This window comes from Ostrinia furnacalis, unplaced genomic scaffold (genome assembly GCF_004193835.3).
Source record: "Ostrinia furnacalis isolate ACB-3 unplaced genomic scaffold, ASM419383v2 OfSCF4327, whole genome shotgun sequence".
Taxonomy (NCBI): domain Eukaryota; kingdom Metazoa; phylum Arthropoda; class Insecta; order Lepidoptera; family Crambidae; genus Ostrinia; species Ostrinia furnacalis.
This window is the reverse complement of record NW_021134566.1, coordinates 237636-265553: the sequence shown is the minus strand read 5'-3', so window position 1 is coordinate 265553 and position 27918 is coordinate 237636. Positions and strand designations below refer to the sequence as shown.

The 27918-nt window shown below is 37.1% G+C and overlaps 1 protein-coding gene across 2 annotated transcripts; it reads right to left on the bottom strand.

The window, feature by feature from the left end:
- Positions 1-607: 607 nt before the first annotated feature.
- LOC114359371 (ATP-binding cassette sub-family F member 2) lies at positions 608-26803 on the bottom strand. Of its 2 annotated transcripts, none has more exons than XM_028313725.1 (12): positions 26695-26803; positions 26319-26488; positions 25052-25258; positions 18166-18354; positions 17326-17469; positions 12865-12988; positions 11717-11915; positions 11056-11235; positions 10119-10259; positions 5366-5557; positions 4580-4783; positions 608-4263 (listed from the first exon to the last, which is right to left on the bottom strand). In XM_028313725.1, exons 2-12 carry the CDS (start codon positions 26470-26472, stop codon positions 4129-4131), a joined length of 1869 nt encoding a protein of 622 aa, XP_028169526.1. In that variant the 5' UTR covers positions 26473-26488; positions 26695-26803; the 3' UTR covers positions 608-4128. The 2 variants fall into 2 exon arrangements, with proteins under 2 accessions (XP_028169526.1, XP_028169527.1); XM_028313726.1 differs by having other exon boundaries at positions 26624-26713.
- Positions 26804-27918: the final 1115 nt, after the last annotated feature.

Sequence of the window (27918 nt, the reverse complement as noted above, 5' to 3'; positions counted from 1 at the left end):
ATAATTTTTAGAATCCACTATTTTTTGCTGGCTTATTCCCCAATCCCCGTCAACGGGGAATAGTGAACTTTTTGTTCACTAATCCCCGTTAACATTAAATTGGAACTTATAATGGGGAATAATGAACTAAAAAGTTCATTAATCCCCATTACGTTCAAAATAAAATCCTAATATCCCGGATAATACTTACCAATGAAGCTATTAAAGCAATAAAATCTTTTATAGGAATTATTCCCTATTTAATTCATTTTAGTGTTTAATTCTACTGGCTTATAAAGTGCGATGACTGCGGGCACCAATAATGTTATTTCATCTACGAATGTGTGTTTTTGACAATAAGTTTCTTTCTATAAACAGTTTCCGAAGCCTGTGTGTGAGAAATATGCAGGAAAATAGTACAATAATTTGTGTTGCCAATTTCTCAAACTATATTATGGAGGAAATTAGGGCGTGAAAATAACACACGTATTTGAACTGGGGCATGATTTTATTTCGACGATGCAGAAAAATAGCCACCAGAAATTACAATACAATCATCACATTTTTTATTACTAGAAAAGAAGAAGAATGCGTACATATACATTTTTTGACCATGTCTTATGACCCTTTACTTTGGTATAGTAAGAAATATTGCTTTAGAAATGTACTCTAATAAGTGCATGGTTTTTGAACTTTTATACATTTTTCTCATAGACTAAGAGCTGGTGAACTCCAGGACCTACGTCATTTTATAAAAGCTGAAAGTTTGTCAGTTTTGCTCGCTGATGTGGAAACAATTTCTGATCATTGCCCAAATATTAAACATAAAAATAAGATTTTATGGTATAACGTAGTTTCCTCATCAGCCAGACAGTTTTGACAGTTCCAAATCCAGACTTTACCAGTTGCCAGACTGTTTTTTTAGGATAGCTGCCAAAGCCACGATGACCCAAACTTCATGATTCACCAACATTCTATCCTATATTGGGAGCATACGCGGACAAACTTCAGCTTTTATAAAATGACGTAGGTCTGGCGTTCACTAGCTCTTAGTCTATCATAAAACTTTGCTAATAACAAAAACGTGATGGTTACAGTTTATACACAACATGGAACTGCACAGATTGATCACATTAAATATTTCTGAAAATGTAGATTAGGACAATATTATTCAATGACACAGGTATTTATTGCTTATATTTTGAACACACGTAGTTTTAACGTTTAGGGCTGCACAGTCAACAGCAAATGTAGTCCTGTTATGCAAGGAGTGTCTTTAACATTGAAATTTGACGTTTAATAACAGATTTATTTTAAGCCACTTATTGGAACTATGTTGTCAGCTAGTTTTATTATTATTTTTGTTGTTGAATCAACTTTTAATTGAAAACTAAGGATCCTAGTTTTCTAATTAGACGGTAACGGCAGCGGCAATGTCATCCCAAGATGAAGGACATAAATAGCTGATATTTCAATAAAATTAGACAAGCTACTGCTATGCCGTCACCGCGACCGGCTAACGATGAAAATGCTCAACATATTACAACTAATACCATTCAATTTGTATCGTTGCATATTTCAATTTATTGTTCTCCGATTAACAAAATAACAATTTATGATTCACGTAGGCAACTAACGAATGCTTGTTTTTAATTAATCGCACTTTTAGTGAAACAACGAAGCTTGATTGCGATTTACAAACGATCAACGAATAACATTTCCTGACAACACATTCTTATGAAAATCTATGTATAATGCACTTATGGTGAAGGCTTTAGTAAATCTGTTGTGTTTGACACGTATGTTAACAGTGTACATCAAAATGCTTGTCCAATGTAAGATATAATTATGTTCTTAATTGCTATGGAATATTAAAGAATTATGCTTCTAATAGTAGAATATTGGTATATTGAATTTATAATCTTAGACATTCTGGTGAAAACTACTTCTACAGCTAATCTGATTTGTATTTTATGATAATGTGTATATTTAAAACAGATTACAAACGTTAAAACTCCTTTATTTGTGTAAAGTGTAAACATATTATTATCGACTACTGCGGCAGCATATTTTAAAGTGGAATTTTCTGGTGTCACGTGTATACATATCACTAAATGTGAAAAAATATATAAAACTACCACTAATATAGGTTAATAAATATTGGAGAGGCGATGTTAACATATTCACAGTATAAATTATAATATGTGATCCAAAACTAAGTAGTACCGGCATAGTTTGCTACCTATTTTTAGCTGTAATTACGCCTAGTGTTTACTTACCGAAAGTTAATACAGTACACTAGAATATAAGGGATTATTATATACGTCGCGTTTACTGACAATCTTTTTCAGACACATAAAACATTCTCATACAGAGTGGAGGCGACAATACGTCAATAAATAAAAGTACATAGTAATGGTCCTCTCAGTCTTCACACATCAAAATCAGATGTTTTATTTATCTAACAGAAAATCACAGAATTTTTATTATTATTTTCTGCAACATGTAAATCACGATGAACCCCTAGCAAAGGCAGAAATAAAATGTCAAGATCTAAATTCAACTTACAATTACATAGTACCTAATGGATAAATAAATCAATGATTCAAAATTAAGATTAATAAAATAATAAAGGGTAATATTGTTTATTAAAGTTTCAAAATTGTGATTAATATAATGATAGGGGAATATTGCTTAATAAAGTTTCACGTCATTAACGCACGTCAATTGTATATTAAACAAAGATTTTTTTCTTCTAATTTAGGTCGACCATTCTAATGGATTCACAGTATTCCTACGAACTAATATAGCCTTTTATTATTGTCGCCCCCATTCCGAGGATAAAGTTAATTCATGGATACGGATTAATACCAGCTCATCAGAACTAAGGGGATAGTCAATAATACATTTCATTTAGATGCTAATTTACAACATGACAAAATATATTATTATGTATACTCGTAATTTACATACGTACACTAAACGGTTTAAAAACAATTTAGATGTAGAAAATATACACTTAGGCAGTAATAGTTGAAATTAGTTAAATTTTTGCACCTATAAGCCAAGAGCACTTCTATATCATTATCTATCATAGCTTCTTCTTGGTTAGTGTAATAGAAAGTAATTTTGCTAATAAAACTGTATTGTAATCACTACTAGCTCTCTCTGTTTCAAGAAGCGTCTAAGATTATTCGAAGAGACGCGGTGTAATCAATAACCACTCACCCTGGTTGACAACAATTCATCACTATAATATTATTTTGTTAAATAAAATTTCTTATAAAACTGTGCAAAACATATTATTGCACTATTTAGCACGCCTATGTAAAATTGCTTCATATACAGCATTAGCTTTATGCATAAGCAACTGGCTCTTGATGAAAGCATAAGGCAATAAGATGTGCAGCTTTTTGTCTTGCTCAATATAAAAAAAACCATACAAAACATACATTATTCCCCAATGCCCCTACATTTGATTAGGTAATTTTTTTAAATAAATTTCCTACTCCTAGGTACTCGGCAGTTTCAAACTTGCCTTCAGTTCGAGTGTATCCCAAATAGACTATCTCGCAAACGGCGACATCATGAGTAATAATACCTCTAAGAATTCAAAATAGGCAGCTTTAAGGAATCACAATCCTAATTGTCCATCACATTATCATTCCGCGACTGTCCCCGACCACACCGCACAACACCAAACATATTATAAGACACTGTTTATGATTTTAAAGCTCTCGCTAACTTCGTTGTGCAGATTGTGTGAGCCAATAGTTTTCTTAACATGGCAATACATTCAAAAGCACTTTAAATCATTCTTCAGTAGTCCCACAAAGAATTAAGACCACGTAATATTGCTTTTATCGTTACTTATATTATAAGGCATTATAGAGGCCGTCTCTGGAACTACTGATTTTATTCTAAAAGTTAAAATTTACAATATCAATAGTGATGTTAACTTGAATAGGATTCAAAAGTCGATTTAAGTCTACGAACTCGGAAAAATGGTATTTATTTGTTAGTTAGACCTGGCAATTATGATTTTATTGACGTACGTATATGTATGCATGTGCTAAGGCTGCTTAGTGTGGGCTCGGTGACGGTCGGCAACGAGTACCTAACATTACGTCTAGGGTAACACGATCATGACTATTTGCGGATCTTGGCCGCGTTGTCTGCGTTCTCCTTTAGGATCTTGGACTTGAGGTGGTCCTTGTACTTCAGGATGCCTCCCTCCCACTTTGTGACTCTCTCGTTCTCGCATATCCATATTTCTTCAGCGACCTGCAAAGATATGGGTGGAATGTTAGTGATCAACATGAAAGAGAGTGTAGAAAATATTTCAGTGATTTTAATCTCGTTGCAATAGTACACTTTCGCCGTCGAACCATGATACCGAAAGCGTTCAAGGATTTGCTAAACTGAATGCGTTTTGGCTTCTGCCGTCGGGTCAAAATGAACGCAGCTGCAACGTTTTCCCATAAAATGTTGCGTCGGCATCGCGGCGCGGACGCTAACAAGACGACGTCTCTCGAAATCCTGTATCGTAAGCTGTAAGATATTTTAATCAGAGCGGAGTAAAGTCACCAAAAGTGCAGACCTGGTTGATCAGCCTGAAGTCGTGGCTGACCAGCACCATGCCTCCGTCGAAGTCGTTGATGGCGTCGGCGAGCGCGTCGATGGTCTCCATATCCAGATGGTTGGTAGGCTCGTCGAGCAGCAGCAGGTGCGGCGTCTGCCACGCGAGCCACGCGAACACCACGCGGCAGCGCTGCCCGTCCGACAACTGACGCATGGGGCACACCTGGAGGACAGAGAGGTAGGTCATCGCACATTTATCAACCAGGAAAAGGATCGTAAGCACTCCTGCACACGACGCCGCTACCGCGCCCCCGCGCCATCGCCGCGCCTTTGCACTGTTCATACGCACCGAGTAAAACCGCCGCCGCGCCGCCACCGCGCCATCAAAGCATAATTTCGCCCGCGGCGCGGGGGCGGCGCGGCAGCGGTGTTCACGCGGCGCGTATAAACAGTGTAGCGGCGCGGCGACGGCGCGGTGGCGGCGTCATGTGCAGGAGCCCTAATCGTATTCGTTGTATGAAACTCCATACTGCAACGCACCCTAACGTAAACTGGCCTCGCGTTTGATAGCGCGCGAAAGGCGATACGGTGTTGATCCGTCGTCCGAAAACTGTTGAATCGTCGTACGTCACACTCACACACTCTTCCTTCTCTTTCACTCTTTTACGTTCCGTTTCCCAGTCATATAATACATCCTTAAACTGAAGTGTAAAGCTCGCTTCCACCTTCGGCCTGATCATCACTTACCATCAGGTGAGATACAGGCCAAGAGCTTCCGCGGTGTAGATAAAAAAAAAGCACTAACCTGTTGCCTGCCGGTGAGTCCGTACCGGCCGATGATCTTCCTCATCTCCTCGCGCTCGCGCACCTCGGGGAATTCCTTCATCATGTACTCCAGGGGAGACAGATCCAGGTCTAGCAACTCGTGCAGATGCTGGTGGTAGCGCCCGATGCGCAAGTGGGAGTTCTTGCGGATCATACCCGTTGAGGGCACAAGCTTAAATGAAGAGTAGATTTTAAGGCTTATTCCCCGTTGACAATCCCCGTCAACGGGGAATAGTGAACTTTTTGTTCACTAATCCCCTTTAACGCCAATTGGAGTTTATAAAACTTATAATGGGGAATAATGAACCAAAAAGTTAATTAATCCCCATTACATAAAAAATAAAATCCTAATATAACGGGGATTAATGAACTTGTTAGTTCATTATTCCCCATTATCAGNAACTTTTTGTTCACTAATCCCCTTTAACGCCAATTGGAGTTTATAAAACTTATAATGGGGAATAATGAACCAAAAAGTTAATTAATCCCCATTACATAAAAAATAAAATCCTAATATAACGGGGATTAATGAACTTGTTAGTTCATTATTCCCCATTATCAGCTCCCAATTGGCGTTAACGGGGATTAGTGAACAAAAAGTTCACTATTCCCCGTTGACGGGGATTGTCAATGGGGAATAGTGGAATAAGCCGATTCACAAGACTCTGAGACTAATATTTACTCTGGTCGAATCCACCCTTAGATTCTTGACTCTGGTCTTACCACAATAAAAATATTAGATTTTACTCGAACTTATAGCTTTTCATTACATAGTTACATATGTTTTCCAGGTCATTAGGTCTTTGGTTCGTGCGCTGTATACTCTTGCTATATATCAACTTTTTATCTCAAAGTACTTAGAGTTCTTATTTATGGTTTTGTACCACCATGTACATTTTTGTTGTAAATACCTCTGCGATTGGCTTGATGTTTATAAGTTAAGCTTCATTTAAATGTCTAGTTGGTATTCAAACTTTGTAAATTAATTAACCAAGTTATCTCAAAATTATATGTTTATTCATTACTAGCGGCCGCCCGCGACTTCGTATGCGTGGATCCCGTTTTACCCCCTTAGGGGTGAAGTTTCGTAAAATATCATATTCATAACATCGTCATAACATCTTTCTGCATACCAAAATTTCAGCCCGATCCGTCCAGTGGTTTGGGCTGTGCGTTGATAGATCACTATATCAGTCAGTCAGTCAGTCAGACACCTTTGAGTTATATATATTTAGATTAATCTACTGTTAAGAACTCTATACACAAAACTTGACAATGAACAGTCATGTCAAAAGTCGGCAGATCAGCGCGGCAGGTTTTGTGTGGCGACTGCGTTACAGAAATAACACTGTTTTTTGTGTTGCCACTCCTAATCGAACTGGGAAAATAACACCGTAAGGGCTTAAAAATTTACTACATTACTAAAAGCTTACATCTTCAACGCGTAAAGCAAAATCAATTAGGTATTTTTACCTAAAAATGGTGAGTGCCTTCAGCCGCTTTATTTTTTCAAACATTTTATCTTCAGCTGCTTTATTGAGTCGAAAATAGCTAAATTAGATCACTTCTTGGAAATATTAATTTGTTTGATAGAATTATTCGTTTGTTCGTTTAAGAAAATCAAAATACTTTCAGAGACAGACAGGTTTTAATTGAAAACGTCCAATAAAGTTCAGGCTGTCATTAATTTACTTAATATTAAGCTTATTTTCGCATTTCTTGTAATCTTATAAATAACTAGCGACCGCCCGCGACTTCGTACGCGTGGATTTCGTTTTACCCCCCCCCCCCTTCATCTATTTACGCGGTTCAGATTTTTTCATACAATTTTTTTTTCCCGCTAACTCCCGTTCCCGTAGGAATTTTACAATATCCTGTTGTAACTAAGCTTTAAATTTACTAAAGTACCTGCATGCCAAATTTCAAGCGTCTAACTTAAGCGGTTTAGATTTTTCATACAAAAGGATTTTCCCGCTAATTCCCGTTCCCGTAGGAATTCTTAAGTATCCTATAACCTGCCCAGGAGTATGAAAAATAATTGTACCAAGTTTCGTTAAAATCCGTCGAGTAGTTTTTGTTTCTATAAGGAACATACAGACAGACAGACAAAAATTTTACTGATTGCATTTTTGGCATCAGTATCGATCATTAATCACCCCCTGATAGTTATTTTGAAAATATATTTAATGTACAGAATTGACCTCTCTACAGATTTTATTATAAGTATACAGGGTGTTAGGTAAATGGGTATATGAGCCGAGACCAGCCCATGTTAACATAGTCATATAAATACTATAGTGGTGTCAGAAAGTCTGGGAAAGGTACCATTATTGAGTAATCAGCTGATTCAGTTTTTGTCGCCAAATTGCGTCGTGACACCCCTGAAAATTAATAGTACGACAAACTAGCGTAGATAAAACAAATGACAGAATTCATTATAATTTTCTGCCTAAAAGTTTGTCTCTGAGAGGCAAAAACCTTAAGCAATCCCCCAGGAAAATCAGTCCATCTAAAAAGATTTAGCACAAGTCAAATACTCCCTTACCTTATTTGATTCGATTTGGATTTTGGATAAGTAAAAGTAAACAAAGTGGTCAAGAATTATTTTACTTCATTGACTGTAACTTACTTATTCAAATAAACTGAATAATCAGGACCGTTCATTGTGGACGTCATTCGGCTGAAATGTATGAAGGAACGAATCATTAAACTTGATAACTTTGATTAAGGAAAATGAGAAATTGTAGGTAATCATCTAAATTTTATCATCGTAAATCACGATATTGTGTACTAAAAATACCTTAACTAAAAATAAGACACCATTGAAAAAAAACCTTAGGCATTAAAGAAATGTGCCCAACGCACTGTTTAATCTTTGAAGGTCAACGAAAGGTCTTACAATGGAACCGGCACGTGTAGTGCGAGTGAGACGCAAGACGTATCGCACGGCGGCTTTCACTTGCAAGAAAGAGTCGGAAGATCATCGCGGCGCAGGAGTAAGGATGTGTAAGGAGGTGACATTGAAGGCTAAAAATCGATTAAGATTTTTCACGTGTTCAATAATAAATCGTTGAAGGATTTTTTTTCTACAAATAATAAATTTAGGTGCCATTAATTGTGGTTGGGGTTAAGTTTTCATTTCATGATTGACTAATGAAGGTCGAGTCGTCTGAGGTCAAAGTGTCGTAATTACAGTGCCGTAATTACAATCCAGTTGGTCAGTACAGTAGTCTTGCCGATTGTCTATCAATAGCCTATCGAAAGGCCACCCAATCACTCATACTATCGTTAATAAAATATCATATTTTCTAAGAAAAATAACAGCGTTTATCGCAAATTTAAATTTAGCTAAAACATTTCCAAAAGCATGGCAGATTACGGTTTTCTTAATTTAACAAATAAAACTGTGTTGTTTTTTTTTTCAATGTCTTCTATCAATGCAATGGTATCGTTAAACTAATTTAGACCCATCGATAGTATGAGCGATTTCAGGTAGGTAGGATCTATCAATTAATCGATAATTGATTTTAAGACATTCCTATTGATTACTCAGATGGTTTTCAAACAATTTGATATTTTAATCGATTTTTTGAAATATCAATATCGATTACCGATTTTATGGAAAAAATAATGACTCCGCACTAGTTGCACCGCGCATGCGCCATCGCGCCATGCGGCCATGTTTATTTGTTTACATTATTTTTTCAGTAAATAATTTGCGTTCGTTGCGATGTTTTGTTGTTGACGTTCTGGATAATTAGATATTCAAATAACTAAGTAATACAGTGAAGTTATGGTGATGTGTGTTGAGTGGTGTTGGTGCAATAGGACTTTGTTTGTGTCTTCTTTAGTGTGATGAACGATTTATGTCCGGGAGACCTTTCGTTCCACGATGCCTTGTATCTTAATGTTTTCGCGGGTGGGTGAATCGACACCACCATACCACCGAAGGGAGACCCGGAGATCCCGTTCTTGAAAATAGGATTTCACTACAAGAACCTACCCGGCCACTTGAAAGCGTGGGAAGGTGAATAAGTGAGTGGATGGATGTGATAGATGTGTTGCGATTCGTTTTGTGAATTAGAGTGAAGTGTTACCCCCTGAATACCTTGGATTGCTCGCAGAGTCAATAAAAAGAGGTAAGTGAAGAATTGGTTCAAAAGTAATAATAAAAGTGCCGCCGACTCGCGTCAAAATTTGTGAATGAAATACCGTTTGACCACGTTTGACCTAGGAGGGAGTTGGGCGATCGTAGGGCTGTCCAAAAATTAAAATAATAATAATTTATTTAGTTTTGTATGGGAAAATATTTTTTATTAAATATTACGATATCCACTTTCTGACACCACTATAGTATTTATATGAGTATGTTAACATGGGCTAGTCTCGGCTCATATACCCATTTACCTAACACCCTGTAGATTACGTGATATTAATCAATGTTGCTCCTATAAAAAATGAATATTGTTATTTGTTCTTCGGCCAGCTCTAAACCATAGTTACATCTACAACAAACCGTCGTTAATGAAACATAAGGGGTGTGCATCCCTCCGTCCTAGTGTACCATGGCAACCATTAATTTTAAATTCCGCCTCTATTCCCAAACTAAGCAAAGGTTACTATGGGTATGGGTACCAGACAACGGATATAAACATACTTAATACTTTTTTTTGGTAAATACATATTACATACTCATTATACATAGAAATCTTCTAATTTAATAAGATACTCACATCTCCGTACAGTAGTTTGAGTAGTGTGGATTTGCCGGCCCCGTTGGGTCCCACAAGCGCAAGCCGCGTGTCTAGGTCAATACCGAACTCTAGATTTTTGTAGATCCACGGGCTTGTATCTGTATACCGGAACGATACATTCTGCGGGAGAAATAATACATTGTTGTAATACTTTTACTATATTTATAATAAACACAAAGGAACCAATAAGTTTGTAAGTTGAGACATTGTTATTGACTTGAATTTATTGTTCATATTGTAATTTTCATATGTGATGTTACACACAAAGTTTTTAAAAGCCACAATAATAATTAATTGCGGCTTCCCCACTGTTGGTTACTTTGTCGCATCTCTAGTTCCAAACTAATCAGACAATGGACAACACTTACTTTTTAATACACTAACCCCTTTATTAATAAAAAGTTACACCTGAGACGAACACTGGATTAAAAGGACATTTCCAAACTAAATGACAATTTAAATTAGAGTTCAACTAGGGTGTAACTTTTATTAATAAAGGGGGTATATGTACAGCATATCGTACATAAACGATGTGCGAATCGTACCAAGGCCTTGTGGCATAGAATAGGCTAGTTGCCTAAAAAAATTTTTTTAGTCCGTAATGTTTAATATCAAAAAATATTGGACACATATATTTTTATTTGTCAATTTAACAAATAATTACATAGTTATGGTGCGTTGAAGTTGCGCACGACGTCACAACGTGCGGCATTTTTAAGCAAGCGTTGACGTCACGGGCCTCTTCTTATGAACTTTGGGGCGCTTTATCTCTTTAAATTTTCATTAGTTTGAAAAAGTGAAAAATACGTGTAGAGTATTTTTTGATAAGTTAACTGACGGACTAATTAAAACTCTTGCTTTTTGACCCAGGCAACATCCCCATTCTAATGTCCGAATCAGCAGTTCATATACTAACCTGCACCATGATAACTGGCGGCGGCACCTTCCCGCACGAAGGGAAGTAGAAGTTCAGTGTCTTGTCATCCACCACCTTCTCTGTGAGCCCCTGGGCGACCATCTTGGCCAATGTCTTCTCCTTGGATTGAGCCTGCCTCGCGAGCTTAGCTGAGCCGTGACCGAACCGCGCGATATAGTTCTGCGGGTGAAAAAGGAAATTTTCGATATTATCGTTATCGTCACTAAGATCTTTATCTAAAACTTAGTTTGTAAACAGAACGGTTGTTTCGTTAACTAAGGGCCAGGTTACTGGGTCACTTCAATGTGTCCAAATTCCCTTCTGCTGTGCCACTAAAGATTGAACCTTTGTAACTAAAGTACGGGTCTGGACTCCGGGAGCGCAAAACAGCACAGATTGAGCAACTATATTATTGTTTATACAAACATCATAGCAGTGAATATATCAGAAACCATTCGTGCAGTACGTAACAGATTATTTCAAAGTATGTATTTTTACTGTCGGTTAAAAATCAAAAGTTGGTGACATTCTTCATTAAGTTATTTTGTTTACATATTTTTTATTTATGGACCCAGGGACGGGACAACATGTTTGGACTACAGTATTGTATTTATTTACTACAGACAGATATAAAAGCGCTATTTCCAAACTCTTCACTGACCTTCATGTGCGCGATTTGGTCCTGCTCCCAGTTGTACTGCTTCATCTGGTTTTCAAGAAGCTCCATGCGTGTGCGCACGAAGGCTTCGTAATTTCCCGTGAAGTATTTCAGCCGGCGTTTGCTCATGTGCACTATGTTGGTACACACGCCGTTCAGAAAGTCTTGCGAGTGCGATATCAGGACGAGGATGCGTTTGTAGCTGTGGAAAGGTTCAAGTATTAATTAATGTAGAGGAATTCATCATCATCGTTATGTCTCCACTGCAAACTGCAGAAAGATAATTTTCTAAAAGGATTTGGCATCTTCCACTCTTAAGCTAAAGTCCAATCGCCGAGCAATATAATTACGCGCGAGCGATAAGGATTGGTAGCTTGGGGCCATTGGACAAAATTGTATGTGGTGCTCGGCGACCTGACTTTAGAAGGGTTGGCAAGGTCTGATGGTCACATATTTTTTCTTTGTCTCTTACAACATTCACGGGAGGAGAGGGGGATTATACTCTGTCGGATCCACGCGGTTACAAATATTATCATGTTCTGAGTAATATTATAATAAAATAATAATGGATCCCTTATTCCATACTTTTGAGTCGATTTGTTGCTATTCCGTTTAAGTTGCTCCAACTCAAAGCTGCAAAGGTTTTCAATTAAAAAAAACTAAGTCAGATTTCAGACTGGGTATAAATAATTTGTGAGTACAACTTGGTTATCCACATTGCAGACTTGAATCAAACTGATTGCCCCAATTGAAACATGATTCAATGCTTTCGACAGCAAGTTGACGGTTGAATGCAAATTAATTAAGCCATCTATCATAGCGGTCCATTAAATTGGACACAATTGAAATGAAAAAGAAAGAAAGAAAAGATTTCACTGTGATGGCAAAATCGGCAAAATAATTACATCCTTGGAATTAGAAGATGGACATATGTGGATCTTAATTGAAACAAATAGCATAATAGAAGATGAAAACCGGCACTTTGCTGTTGCGTGTTATTTTTTCTCAATAAAGTTATAGGGGGTCTAAAATGGGCCGAATAGATTCGATAAAAGGATAGCACGAACATGCCGTTTTGCTCCACTTGGCGGGGGTACTTTCATCCTTACTTTCCCAGAATAATAGAAGACATTTTAAAAAGCAAAACTTACTGTTTGAGCTCTTCTTCAAGCCACACGCAGGCATCCAAGTCCAAGTGGTTGGTAGGCTCGTCGAGCAGCAGCAGGTGCGGCTTGACATACAGCGCACGCGCCAGGGCGATGCGCATGCGCCAACCTAGAATAACAGACGACTGTAAGGGTGCGTCCAAACTGTCTCATTTTTAGAAGATACGGCATAATCTGGATTCACCTTTAGACAACTCGCAGACTAAACTTTTTGCCGGCCGCGGCCGTGGTTGTTAATCAGTATGAAAGTGCGCACATAACACCGATTTGGTATCGGCTGATTCCTCACACAAATCGGAAGCCGACCAAAATATCGGCCGACTGTAGTATGCGGGAGTCTAAAGACTTGTTAAGACAGAGCGATGCTCATGCGGGTCTTTTGCAAGAAACATTTGGTGTTGGGTTCCCTACTTGTTTTCGAAAGTTGATTGTTCGATTTTTATTATATCGAACACGTACGAGGGGCGGCTGAAAAGTTTTGAGCCTAAGTATCTTCAAGTGTTATTATTGACTCGCACTAAATTTAATTAATTTGCCAATAACGTCCTTAGTATATGTACAAAATTTCATTTCATTAGCGTCATCAAGTTTTTAGTAATTAATCCGTAAACATCATCATGTCTCAGTCATCCGCGCAATGTACGAAATTGAAGTACACAGTTGTCATAAAATGCCTCACAAAGAAGAACAAAACGCTGACGGCAATATTTGGAGAGATGTCGACAGTTTATGGGGAGTCTGGGCCTTCATTTGCCACCATGAAAGATTGGATCCGATAATTCAAGCATGGCAGGGAGTCGCTAAAAGATGACCGCAAGTCAGGGCCACCGCTTTTTTTCCTTTTATCTCAATTTGGTAAAGTTCTATAGACTAGCCATCTGATCTACCCCATTGATCTTCTTATTATACTGGAGCTGGACACCCTGTGGTGCCTAACTCAACTTTTTTTTCTCAAGAGACCCCATATAATGACCTTTCCCAATGGTTATAAAGCATCAAAATTTGTTCCAATAGTACCCACATTATTATCTTTCAATCAATACTAATAAAATTATTTTTGCCTTGTCGAATCTGTCTCTAGGCTTTTTGTGAAAATCTTTATAAGTAATCAAAGGATACCGTTTGGTTCTGTTTTCACGTGTGGTTCCAAAAACTATGTAACTAAGTCTCTTTAGGTCGACAAACAGCTCGTAATTGGGAAAACAATATGTTTCTTTTTGTTGTCTGTAACCCCATAAATAAAGAGCCATGTTATCGAAAAAAGAAAACAATGATTACATATAAAAACTATGAAGAAACAAGTAAAAACTCTAATAATAATGCCGTTATTGTACTATTTTACGTAACATGTCAAGCGCCCATTGTACTAAACTTAGTACAGCATCACTTTGGGAGTTATAGCATGAAAAAAAATCTATAAAATGAACTTTTTTAGGTATTTTTTATTAGAATATGTTGTTAGCTAATACACAAACAACATATTTGGTATTTTGTGTAACTTAAACCTTGCATAAAAAATTATCAAGTACCCACTAGAGGATACGAAAAAATCACTGAAACGAAATCGCAAAATACCCCCTTAAGATCGTATAATTATGGTCTGTTTCATCTCAGGATATAATGCATAGACCTTTGTTTACTGATTGGAATTATTTCCAGAGTAAAAATACCCACTAAATCAGATTTATCGTAACTTAAAGTTGTGTACTATTTATTGTACGGCGGGCGTTAATGGGTTAACGAATAAAATAATGAAAAGTTAAAGAATCTTGCTCTAAAGATCCGCGAATTAAGCTGTGACAGATAGCTGAAGCCATAGGCATTAGCAAGGAACGTATTGGCGATATTTTTCATACTCATTTGCACATGAAAAAGGGGTGTGCGCGATGGGTGTCACAAATGCTCACGCCACTCGACAAACAGCATCGAGTCACAACTTTGCAGGAGTTTTAGGACATCTTTTGCCATAATCCTAGCAAATGTTTTTCTCACATTATCACTATTGATAAATAATAGATCCGGCAGTACGATTCAGAGTCAAAACAAGAGTCAATGCAATGGATTGAAAAGGCAAAACGCCGCCGCGGAAATTCAAAGCGGAGCGATCGACACCGAAGCTCATAGCCACTATTTTTGGGATTGTGGAGGAATTTTATTCATTGATTACCTACTTAAAAAAACTACAATAAACGGGGATTATTTTGCTGTACTGTTGATAAGAGTGCGTCAAGTGGTTGTCGAAATAATAAGAGGCAAACTGGCGAAAGGAAATCTGTTATTGCCAGACAATTTGCCCGTGAACACCGCGCATGTTGCAAGGCTTGCCCCGGGTAAAACTGGATTTCAAGAAATTAATCGAATACCACACAGTTTAGTCCGGATCCTTAGCTTTTTTTTTTAATTCTCAAATTGGAAAAATAACCTCCAGGAACGAAGATTTTTGAGTGACAAAGAAATGAAGGCGGCGCTAAAGGCTCATTTCGAGGGCAAAGATTGCGAATTTTTTTTCAGTGGGTTAAAAGCTCTTTTACACAAATGTAAGAAGTGCGTTGTAGTAGAGGGAGATTAAGTAGAAAAATATATTTTTTATACTTTTCTATCGGTATTTTTAATACCTTAGGCTCAAAACTTTTCAGCCGCCCCTCGTATTATATGTTGATTTGTGTATTATATGTTTGTACAGATGTTTAGGAATTGGACAACACTTTTATTGATGAGTGCCATGTTTACAAATACGAATTTATGACTCAAAAGTACAAGTTAACACTGGCATTTGATGCAGTTGTTATTGATGAGATTGGGTAATAAAAATATATGACGTATGAATGTATTACACCGATGTATGACGCAACGAGGCGCATCTTTCCGATTAGTAGTCCATATTATGCGAACCACTAGCCAGGCGTCTAATTATTATCATCATTTCAGTCAGGACATCCACTGCTAAGCATAGGGCTCCCCTAATAATTTCCAGGTTGACTAGATGGTCGTGGCTTGCATCCAGAGCCCTCCTGCTACTTTTAAAGGTTGCTAGTGGACACCTTGCTAGTGGATGTCCCACACTGCGGTTGCCGGTACGTGGTCTTCACTCCAGAACCATCCCCCCTAATGGGAACTACAGCTAGGCATCAGCCTGTGTTCAAAAATAGGAAAAAACAAAAGCACTTTTTACCTAAATAACTAGTCGAGTCCGATCGTTCGGTTATCGAAAAGGCGGGGTAGGCTTTTGCGAACGAAACAACGTATCACAATATTTGAAGGTTAACCTGATATCAAAATAATATTAATTACGATTTAAGGAGGCCACATATGGTGTCACCATAACAGTTTTCTTCGCGAAGATATTTAAAAAAATGTATGCTCAATGTCGTAAACAATATTGTGTAATTTAGCTTGTCTCAAGAGTCGAGCACCATTTTGTTGACAAACGTCAGTGATCGGTACTGCGCCGAAGCCAAAGGGCTGACTTCGGTAAAATGATGTGTGACGTGAGGTGCCAAGCTGCGGAAAATGGCGGAGGAAATACATGAATAATAGGGTGGTCCTTATTCCTACGAAAAAAAAAATTTTTCTTATATTTTGCGGGGCACCACGTAATTTGAATATATACCATATGAAAGTCTTTCGTTATTTTTTTTTTAATTTTTAAAAGACATTTAGGGGTCGCTACCAAGGTTTGAATTTTAAGTAAAAACACAAAATCTGTATTTGTTAGATTCATTTATTTTTAGCCAAAGCCAAATAAATATATTACAAAATTATTGTTGTTGCTATGAACTAAGATATTATGTACAATGTACATATTTGAATCAATTATTTTTAAGATATAAGAGTTGACTTGTTAGTATCTCGACGCGTCGGTACCATGGTCGGTACAGAAGAGGGGTTGAGGGGAGAAGGGGACAAGAAGCGATTGTCTATTCTATCTATGCGATGTTCATTTGCACGTAAAATGTGATATAAACACTTAAATAAAACATTTATGAAACCATGATTTTTGATCTTCAAAGCTTTTTGTAAATATTTTGACAGCTGGTAGCGACCTCTAAATCTTAACCAAAAAAAAAAAACAAAAAAGCTAATTTCATATTTAGAGGTATATAATCGAATGAAAAAGTGCCCCGGGGATAATTCAAAAGTCGAAAAATAAGGACCACCCTAATGAATAAGCATGAATTATATTTTGTGTTTCTATTATTATTCAGGCAGTTAAAATACTGCACAGTATTAATTACACTATCGTTTTTACATACATAGTTTATTGTTTTTACAATGCAAATGGGTGAAGAATACATGTGCGTCCGTCAATGCTCGCTAGTGATTGTCCCAGTCGATTAGATATCTCAGGAGGTGTAGTCGCGCGTGTTTTGTTTTCGATGTAAACTCGCGGAGATGAACAGGCCTGCCATAACTAACTAGGGTGAAATAAAAGCGTGTGTCTCGTACCTCCAGAGAAGTCCTTGGTGGCCTTCTGCTGCATGGCCTTGGAGAAGCCGAGACCGTGGAGGATGTGCGCGGCGCGCGCCTCCGCCGTGTCGGCGCTGAGGTCGTCCAGGCGGTCGTACACGTCCATCAGCTGCTCCTGCGCATCTGGAGACCAAGTACATAAACATGGCATTATTATCTGTCTAAATCTAAATAACTCAAAGGTGACTGACTGACATAGTGATCTATCAACGCACAGCCCAAACCACTGGACGGATCGGGCTGAAATTTGGCATGCAGGTAGATGTTATGACGTAGGCATCCGCTAAGAAAGGATTTTACGAAACTCCACCCCTAAAGGGGTAAAACGGGATCCACGCGTACGAAGTCGCGGGCAGCCGCTAGTACTTATAATAAAAGCGAAAGTCAAAGTCACGATTTCTTTATTTGTTTTGTATAGATTAACTATTTAAATAATACTTACAAATCGTCAAATATTTTGCTCTTAAGGAGCCTCGTCTCATAATATTTTTGCCCTCCCAGCGCTTCGAGACCAACATTTAGCAAGTGCTGAGAAGAAGCGCCGCAACAAACTCAGTCACCACTGTCTGCAAATGTCACTGACTCACTCATCACGAACTCTCAGAAACTACAAGTGCTAGGAGTCTCAAATTCTGCATGGGAGTTCCTTTTAGAACGTAAGTGCTCACCAAGAACGGATTTTACGAAACTCCACTCCTAAGGGGGTAAATCGGGCTCAACGCGTACCATCCATCCGAGGCAGGCTCCTCGCGGGTCATGTGGTATATTTTATGTGCTCCGGTGTATGTTAACCCTTCCAATACCCGAACAACAACTTACCGTCATCATCGCACTGCGCCAAGGTCTCGGCGAGCCTCTCCAGCTTAACCCTTTCCTCGTCGACTTCCATCACGCATTGCAGCGCGGTCTTATCCGAGGCAGGCATCTCGCGCGTCAGGTGGAATATGTCGATGTGCTCCGGTATTGGCACCTCACGACGACCCAACGCTGCGAGTAGAGACGACTTGCCTGTGTGGGTAGATGATATTGTATTAGGTCTTTTGTTTAAAAAATGAAGAGAATAACTGAGTTTGGGGACAGTTTATACATAGGAATATTCGCCAGGCAACAAACTTGCAGTAACTTTAACCCTTAATTTGATTTTGTTCACTGGGATGAACATTAAATTGAAAAAAATAATATGCCGAGTGCATACGTCTTAATTTCTGGTAAGTTTTTTTTTCACTAGAAAATATACTTAAGTTTTGGTAGAAAAATATTTTTATGTGCTAGCCACAGTCTGAAAGTTAAATTTTAGCTAAAATGCCGGCATAACGAAGACTAGGCTTTAGTGTCAAAGTGTTTATTCAAGCTTTACATGTTTTTTATTATAATTGAGTAATGACAGTGGTTTTAACGTATTGCATAGTGACCATGCTTAATAACTTGATTGATTTACAATGCTCATTTAATAAATAAGCCATGTTATACCAGGTCAAAGTCGAGTGTTCATCCCAGTGAACATTGCCAAATTACTAATAATCTTTGATTGTTCATCCCAGTGAACATTGTCAAATAGGCTATGAAACGTTTATTTTTGCTTAATTTTATTTCAGTGGACTAATTTCTTTATTTAGAGTATTTTTTTTATTTTGTTTGAGTTGTTGGCAGCTTGATACTGTATATTGCATGAAATGTAATATCAGAATAATGTTTTGTTACTGGTAAAAGTGGACATAATTGTTTTCTAAATTTTCATGCACAATAATTACATATTTTATTTTGCGGTTGTTTGTAGATTCAAAGATTGTAGTTCCAAAGAATATTTTTGATTAAAATCATTTTTACTTTTTTATTTAAACCCTGAAGAATATATTTTATAAATGTGGAAGCTGTTTTTTTATTATTTAGTGCGACTTGTCCACTTTTAAGTTCCATGAACCAAAAATTATGATTTTTTTGTTTAAAAACATTAAACATTGTTTTACCTCAACGATCACACAAAATTCTATGGTAATAGTTAATTTTTTACTAATTTGTGCAGCAAAAAGCATTTAATAATATAAATTTTACTTTTTATATGAATAATTGTTTTAATTTAATGCCGCTACCCTAAATTGGCAATGTTCACCCCAATGAACAGTTAAAATTCTCTATATATTTGGCAGTGTTCATTGGGATGAACATTGTTTTTTTTCTATTTGGTGAAGTTCCGATTTTTTATATATTTTTTTCTGACCTATAAATAACCCTAAGAGCATAAATCCTACGATGTGTTTTTATTTTTAGATAAATAATGAGTCTGCCAAATTAAGGGTTAACAGTTTAGAGGTGTATCAAAACAATAGTTTCGTTTGGCTCTAGTTAGCGAAAATCCTATTAGACACGCCTCCTAATACTTTGAAACATGAAATTTCCGACCAGGAATCGAACCTAGATCTGTACTACATCAGCAACGTCTAATACCAGCTAATCTGCAGTGAGAATTAAGACAAGACTACCCCATGTAAAACAATTTATTGCCTGATTTAAAGAACTTATCGCTAATGCAAGTGTACGCTTGTAAATAGATCCACTGGAAAATCAATTGTTTCCGACGGTTTTCCTCCGATCGTTGACCGGAAAATAAAATTCGAGCGCTAGGGCCCGATTCCACCAAACTTTTATTCGAGAATAACTCCTGGTACAACTGGCAAATTGACAGTTTCAGTATGGGAAATGTCAAAATGTCGAATCCACCCAAGTGGCAAAATTAAATTTTCTTTTTATGTTCATTCGAAATGGTACTTTAGCAAATACAACATCAAATCGCAAGGCGGTATCATTGCAACCTAAGTTTATATTGCACAGCATAACATTACACAATTCAATGGCAGTTACACTTCGGTTTGCATAAACAAGCTCAGCTTTGGTACTCAATCTGCAAATCAGATGCGTAATGGCATTTCGCAAGTAGCATACAAAAATATACAAATGTATGGAACTTTTTACTGAAATCGACTAGGATACGAACCTAGAACATTCTATATTTCCAGTTCAAAACATAGGTATTTATAGCAGTTATAATTCGTGGAAGTATGGAGGATACTTACGCTGTAAATAGTTGTAGTTCATAGAATTACGAAGGATAAACTTTTTACTGAAATCAACCTAGGATTCGAACCTAGAACATTCTTTATTTCCAGTTCAAAGCATATTTATAGCAGTTTTATTTCGAGGAAGTATGGATGGAGGAGGAGAACCAGAGTGACTGACAGCCCGCAGAATCGCTAAAATCAAGTGGCAGTGGGCGGGGCACATAGCTCGTAGAGCTGACGGTCGCTGGGGCAGGAAAGTTCTTGAGTGGCGACCACGAGCTGGAAAACGTAGCGTGGGCAGGCCTCCCATTAGGTGGACCGACGATCTGGTGAAGGTCGCAGGACGCTTTGTGGAAATCCTTGGGGGAGGCCTTTGTCCAGCAGTGGACGTCTTTCGGCTGAAACGAACGAACAAACGATGGATGGATGGAGGATGTAAATAGTTGTAGTTCATAGAATTATGAAGGATAGATGGCTCCCACGCGTACTATGATTAGAAATAATACGTTTACATCTGAGATATACCTTTCTTACAATACCGGGAGAGAGGTGACAGGAGGTGAGTGGGAGTTAATAATGTCACGTGTTTGTGTCAATAAGATTTGACCTTTTATAAAATAGGGAATTGTGCGCGTATTTTCTATTCCACAAATAGAAGCCCTAACGAGAATCGTCTTTGAATAAAATCTTGCCTTGACAATAGTAAATCTGCATAATCATCATCATCAGATCACCTGCTTTCAGTATCCATTGCTGGAGCATAAGCCTCTCTAAAATGGAGGATCTAGAGAACAGCAAACATCATATGAAAAAGGGTGTGATTTTTTAAAATATAAATTGCAAGTAAGACTATACGTCAAACAAAGGCATTTAAGGGCTGTACATAAGCTGAAAGTAAGTGTGACTGGACTATCCTTCATGTTTTTGTAACTGTTTAAAAAAGTGCTCATGGTCAACTTTACAATTGCTACTGCCAGATAAAGCAGCTATTTTATTATTATTTCTCACGTATACAATAAAAGTGATCGATCCATCTCTAGTCGATATCGGAACCTACATAGCCTGAATAAACTGCAGAAGTTCTCGCGTCTGTAATGAGGATCAGTACTGTTGTAGAAAATTCAATAAAACTAGCATCTACGTTAATGTTTAAGACATAAGAAAGATATATCTTTTTGAATTATCCAAATCGGACCATTACTTACGAAGATATTAAGTAATAAACATAGACCGTTTTTGCCGCTAAAAGTCAACGTACGCAGGGCCGCGTGACGTCATTATATCCGAATCGAGCGCAGCCGGCGTACTATTGGGATGGAAATTTTTTTTTTCCAGGTAAACTATCAGTTTTGAAAAAAAACTTTTAATAACATTTATTCATCAAAATAAAGTAACCTATCGACCAGTAATTTTTAAAAATAAAAATTGTGAAAAATAAGTATCGCTATGTCCAAATACCACATTTTCATAGGATTCGATGCAATGCGGAGACGCAGTTGGGGTGAGTGTAACTTAATGATTGTTTGTATTGAACATAATAATACATAATATGATGCTAATAATACCTAGTTTCTGGCCTGGGGGGAAGGGGATAAGTCATACCCAGCTTATAGCCTGGGTAAATCATACCCAACTTCTGGCCGAGGGGGAAGTCATGCCCAGCTTATGACCTGGGGAGAGGAGGGGGGCGGGGGAGTCATACCCAGCTTCTAGGCTAAGATTAAATAGATTTCCACGAGGGAGCAGCTGTCCTTTCCTGCAGCAGCTGGCCCGCCCATGGGAACGGCGAATAGATAGGTAGGTACGTAGGTTTAACTCAGAAAAACTAAATAACTAGGTAGGTATTGCGTGTACATCGAAATGATCTTCATAACAATGTCTTGTAGCCTAGGCAGAGTGTATCTGCCTCAGCTATACCTTATTGTTAGAAGTAAATAAATTAATACTTATACATTTTTATATTTTACTTGGAAGAAGACAACACTTATGAACACTTTATTTGAATAAATCGCCAAATATACCACCGCGGAGACCCCAATCGCGTCTCTGCTTTCCATTGAATTGTATGAGCGTATGGATTTTTTGCGTTATTTTTCACAATTTCTATTTTTAAAAATTACCTATCGATAGCCTACTTTATTCTGATGAATAAATGTCATTACAAGTTTTTCTCTAAAACTGATAGTTTGTCTAGAAAAAAATATTTTCTATCCACGCAGTACGCCGGCAGCGTTCGGATCGGATATAGTGACGTCATCGTCCCCGCGCCGGGCGGTCAGTGAACTTTTTTAGTAATTTGGCCATAACTTCGTCAATTTTTGTCGTAGAATAAAAAATTTTGGACTGTGTATTATGGATTTCTTTCTTAGCCCTATAAATCTGCATTCACAGCTAAAAATCGAAATGATCCTCATTCTAGATTGAAACTTCCTTTTTATCGTTTAACAGAATAATGGCTAGAATTACAGTAGGGTTATGCACCAGACCGATTGTGCGATGTCGCCGTGCATGCTTTGCAAACTGCAACCGTGGGAAGAAGGCCTACTGATAAATGATCGACTTGTATTACGGGAGCTATGATTGACTTTGACTATCATTATAGCCTATAGGTAGTTGGATCGTGACTTGATTGTCCAAGGCTGGGTGGCACAAAGAAACTGTACACTGAATCTTTAATGTAAAGGGAACAGTTTCAGAAAATTATACGGTCGATAGACCTTGCTTTGATATTAATAAAATGCTATGAGTAAGGTATCTGATGGCTGGAATATTGCAATTTTTCATTTTACAGCTTAGCTAGAAGTGAACCAGTATCAATGTATCAATTATTACCGACAATGAATCATCCAAAAAATGGAATCATCCCTGTTAGGTAAAAAATAAATAGTTTGAATTAGTCTGTCAGTTGTCTAAAATAAAAAAAATATTGCTTGAGATTGTAGTTCGTTTATTTTTTCATTTATCAATTAAATTCTGTCATCTAAAAGTTATAAAAGGCCTTTAATTATCAGTATTAGATAGAATAATGAAGTATGTATACTAAACATATTTATAATTTTCAATATTTATTGAAGTTAAGAGAGAAAGAACGCGGCACTAAAGCTTTACACGTAATAATGGTTCTAACGAAAATGTATCCGACACAACATACTATTTATTTATCTTAGACATAAAATAGTTGTTAAGAGAAATGATGTGACTCAAATCAAACTACCTCTAATGCAATCATAAGTTGATTGAAAAACTGTCCTACTTTAAGCAAACACAATAAATAAAAGCAAGACAATTGTTTAGAAATATTTTAAACCCGGCACACTTTAGTCGCGCAGCGCCGTAACCAATTCGTAATGCAATGAAAAAAGTATATAACAAAAACTATTCCATCAGAGAGATCTAGAGTAGAACGGTAGAAATTGATACCGGCGACTGATTGTTCACGTCACGAACTTGCGGACGTGTGGAAAATTGGGGTTTAATTAATAGATGTAGGAACTCAAATATGCAGATATGTCACGCACGTAGATAAACTCAGCATCAGCAATACGCAGTTTTCGGCCTAAAACTTAGATTAATAAAACCTAGATGGATAGTCTTCATACAAACGCTTCGTCAAGAGTGAGGCAAAAAGCTTATGTCATTCGTGTCAATTTTGTTGGGGAGTGTAGACAGTGAAGGCGATTTTCCCGAAAGTAGGGAAATTTTTAATACGTTTTTAATTATTTTATAACTAACAAAAACAAAACGCACCACGTACTTACTTATTTATTGAATTTAAAGTACCTACCTAATTGCAATAAGATAAATGGACTTTGGCCGTGTGGTGACAGCAGAGTAGAATACATTTGTCACCAACCCCTACTCTTCCCGCGGGTGTCGTAAGAGGCGACTTAGGGACTACACATCAAATAGAGAACGGGCAGCAGCGCTCTCTAACAAACATAAATCTTTTAAACTGCGATCTCCAACCCGCCTGCCAAGCGTGGGGATTATGGCAAAACCCTCTACTATAGTGGAGGAGGCTCATAGTCCAGCAGTGGACTGTAAAGGGCTGTTGATGAAATCGACTTAAAAGTCTCGATTTCATAAAAAAGGAAGTGTATTTGTACGGCGAACAATTGGGAAATAAATTTTCTTGTTACTGGTATCATTCCGGGATTCAATTTATGAAAGCCAAATTCAAGCAAAATACGCGTCGAATCGTAGTACTTTCTTATGAAATGTAACACTGGTCACTTTCTTTAGTTTTTCTGATGTATTTAGACACCCTTTCACAGCACAAACCATCTTAATTAATTAAAAGTCGTCGGACGTGTTTACCAATTTTTCACTTTGACAGTTCATGTGACGTTTACGAGTAAGCCATTCTGGCTCACTAAAATCTGCCTCACCTTTCGTGCACTGACTATCTATCTAGGTTTTATTAATCTAAGGCCTAAAACCAGTCTTTAAGATTTAAAATAAAATACTGTTTGAAAATTAAATTGAATCAACATGTTGCTAATAAATGAATATGAAATCATACAAATTTTCCAGCAAGTTCATTCCTTTTGTTGACGAACGACGTGACTCAGAACAAATCAGAGCTTATCATTAGCTATTGTTAATAATGTAACTACAAAAAAAAAAGGATAAAAAGAAGTAATACGTACCACATCCATTGAGTCCAACCAGGCCATATCGTCGGCCACAGTTAAGCTCAAGCAGCGTGTCTTGCAGTAGTTCGCTTCCGTAGAACGTAATGGAGAAGTTGGCGATCTTAATGTCACGGGAGCGAGGATGCACCGCCAGGGATCCGGTGCAGGACCTCGCCTCCGAGTTCATCTTCGCCTCTGCCTCCAGTTTCATACAGAGGGCCTCTAGAATGGTAATGTTCAAATGTTGACAGCAATTCAGTTGATCTCAAGCCATCAAACAAATCTATATTTATAAAAGCGAAAGGTCACTTATTGACTGACTGACTGACTCACTCACTCATCACAAAATCTCAGAAACTACAAGTGCTAGGAGTCTCAATTTTTGCATGGGGGTTCCTTTAAAAACGTAGGTGCTCACTGAGAACGGATTTTACTCCACCCCTAAGGAGATAAATAAATACAACTACTAATGACAAGAACTACAAACTAATAATGACCTTTCTCTTTACATTGCATAACAAATACAAAAAATTTCTATCAGATTCTATCAGAATGCAAGTTCTATCAGAATCGCAACCAATATTGGATGTATTGGGTTGTCAAGAAATTAGAATGTTTTTGAGATTAATTATTTACTAGATTGACTTAATTAAAATAGTGACTACTACACACACATACTGTCTATTATGTGTGTACCACAGTTACAATAACATTAGATTTAAGAAAAAGATAGAAAAAGCTGCACAATTAACTCTAATAACAAACTAATATTTTTTATGTTATTAGTTCGTAAAATATAGTTTATTTTTTTGTTTCATAGACTAACTACTTTTATTAAATAGGTAGGTACATAATATTAAAATTTTGTAAGATTTAAATTTTATAAATTCTGTAGATGAGAGCAACTAAAGTACCTCAACATAATATTTTAGTTTGCTAAAAATACCATAATATAATATCCGCATGGTATTATTTACAAAACTGCCTTGCCATGCTTTTGGACATGTGTTTATTAAAAATACAAGTCAATGCTGATGAGCTGAGGGTCTAGCTTTAAATGGCTCTATGTAAATAAAATTAAAGGAAAATTATTAAAAATTGCATGTGTGAAACAAATCCACAGCCTCGTCATAGAAATTACAGCCACGTAATTTTCGATCATGATAAGTTTAATGTATGTAGGTACACAAAAATGTGAGCAACAAAGGAAAATGAGTTGGAGGTTATATCTCGTGAGATTCGAGGTCCGCACGATTACCACTACCGGGTACATACTACATACCTTCAGCGGTCAGCTCTCTTTCCTCCTTTTCGGTGCCGTTAGTAGCCGATCCATTTTCTTCCGAATTAGTCACTCTTGCAACGGGTTTTTTGTTCCTATTACTGGCCTGCTCTTTTTTCTTCTGTTGAGCCCTCTTCTTCGCGTCCGACGGCATATTTGGCTTATTTAAACTGGAACAAATAATACCACGGAATTTATTCTCGCGAGTTGCTATGCAAAATCCAAATCTATGCACAAATTGTTCATTGCACTGCAGTGCATTTCTATTCGAAGCACTGAATATGTTACGAATCTGAATGATTTACTTTGTGGGATGATAAATTCGTGTAGCAGCTTTCTCTTGAGATTCGAATTAGGTTCAAATAAATGGTTTTACCTAAATAATTAAAATCGATGTTCACAAGTCGTCCGCGTCTACACGTGCTGCTTTTGAAAAGAAAGACAATTGAGTGAGAGAGATAGAAAATACCCATAGACAACGAATGATTATGGCAGTGACAACCACAATCGAATATCTAAAAAAATTATAAAACAGGTAAGGTGATGCTTCTCCACCACAGATATGGATGTTCTCCACGTTATTTTAATTTATTTGCAACCCAAATACAGGTGGGTTTATTGTAGAAACAAAAAAATATTCACTAAGGTGCAGTAATATTTCCTTTCCGATTCCTAAGCGCCATCTATCTCTATCGGCAGTGATGTTCAAATTTATTAACGTCCATAGACAATAATAGTAAGCCCGCCATTTTTTGAAATATTTTTACATCAGACGTGGCAAAAAAGATATTAATTAAAATAACGGCAAATTAAATAAGTAAAGGTAATGTTATACTTTATAAGAGTATAAGAAAATGTAACATGACCAATATCATAAAATAACACTGTTATAAGTATATGTTCGCAAGTTTACCAGAACTTATAAAAAAATAATGTTATAATTAGTTTTGTTTTTTATAAAACTTTATTTGTACGAGTTTAAGTGAAGTCAGATCAATCGGAATCATAGTGGATATAGATCTCTATAAGGTCTCAGATAGTTGTTTTGAACGGGTACAAATCTAAATGGATGTCTGTCCCATCCGGTGTGCCCCAGGGTTCACTTCTTGGCCCCCTCTTATTTATTATATTTGTGAACGATATACATAGGTAAGTGTTTCCAAAACTCTGAATTTCTATTATTCGCGGACGACATGAAAATACTTAAAAAAAATTGACAATTTAAATTATTCGTTGTTACTACAACATGATTTAGTTCGTTTTCAAAACTACTGCATTCATAACAAGCTGGATCTGAATGTATCCAAGTGCCAAGCTATTACTTTTACTCGAAAAGCTAATCCAACCAAATTTAATTACACTTTTAATAACCATAGTCTAGCTCATGTCGACCATATAAGGGACCTGGGAGTGATCCATGACTCGAAACTGCTGTTCGATGGACATGTGGATTATATAGTTAAGAAGGCCTCAAAGGCTCTTGGTTTTATTATGAGATCATGTGCACGCTTTTCCAATCTAAAACCTATAAAAATTTTATACTGTTCCTACGTTCGTAGCATCCTCGAGTATGCGTCTCAGGTCTGGAATCCCCAGTACA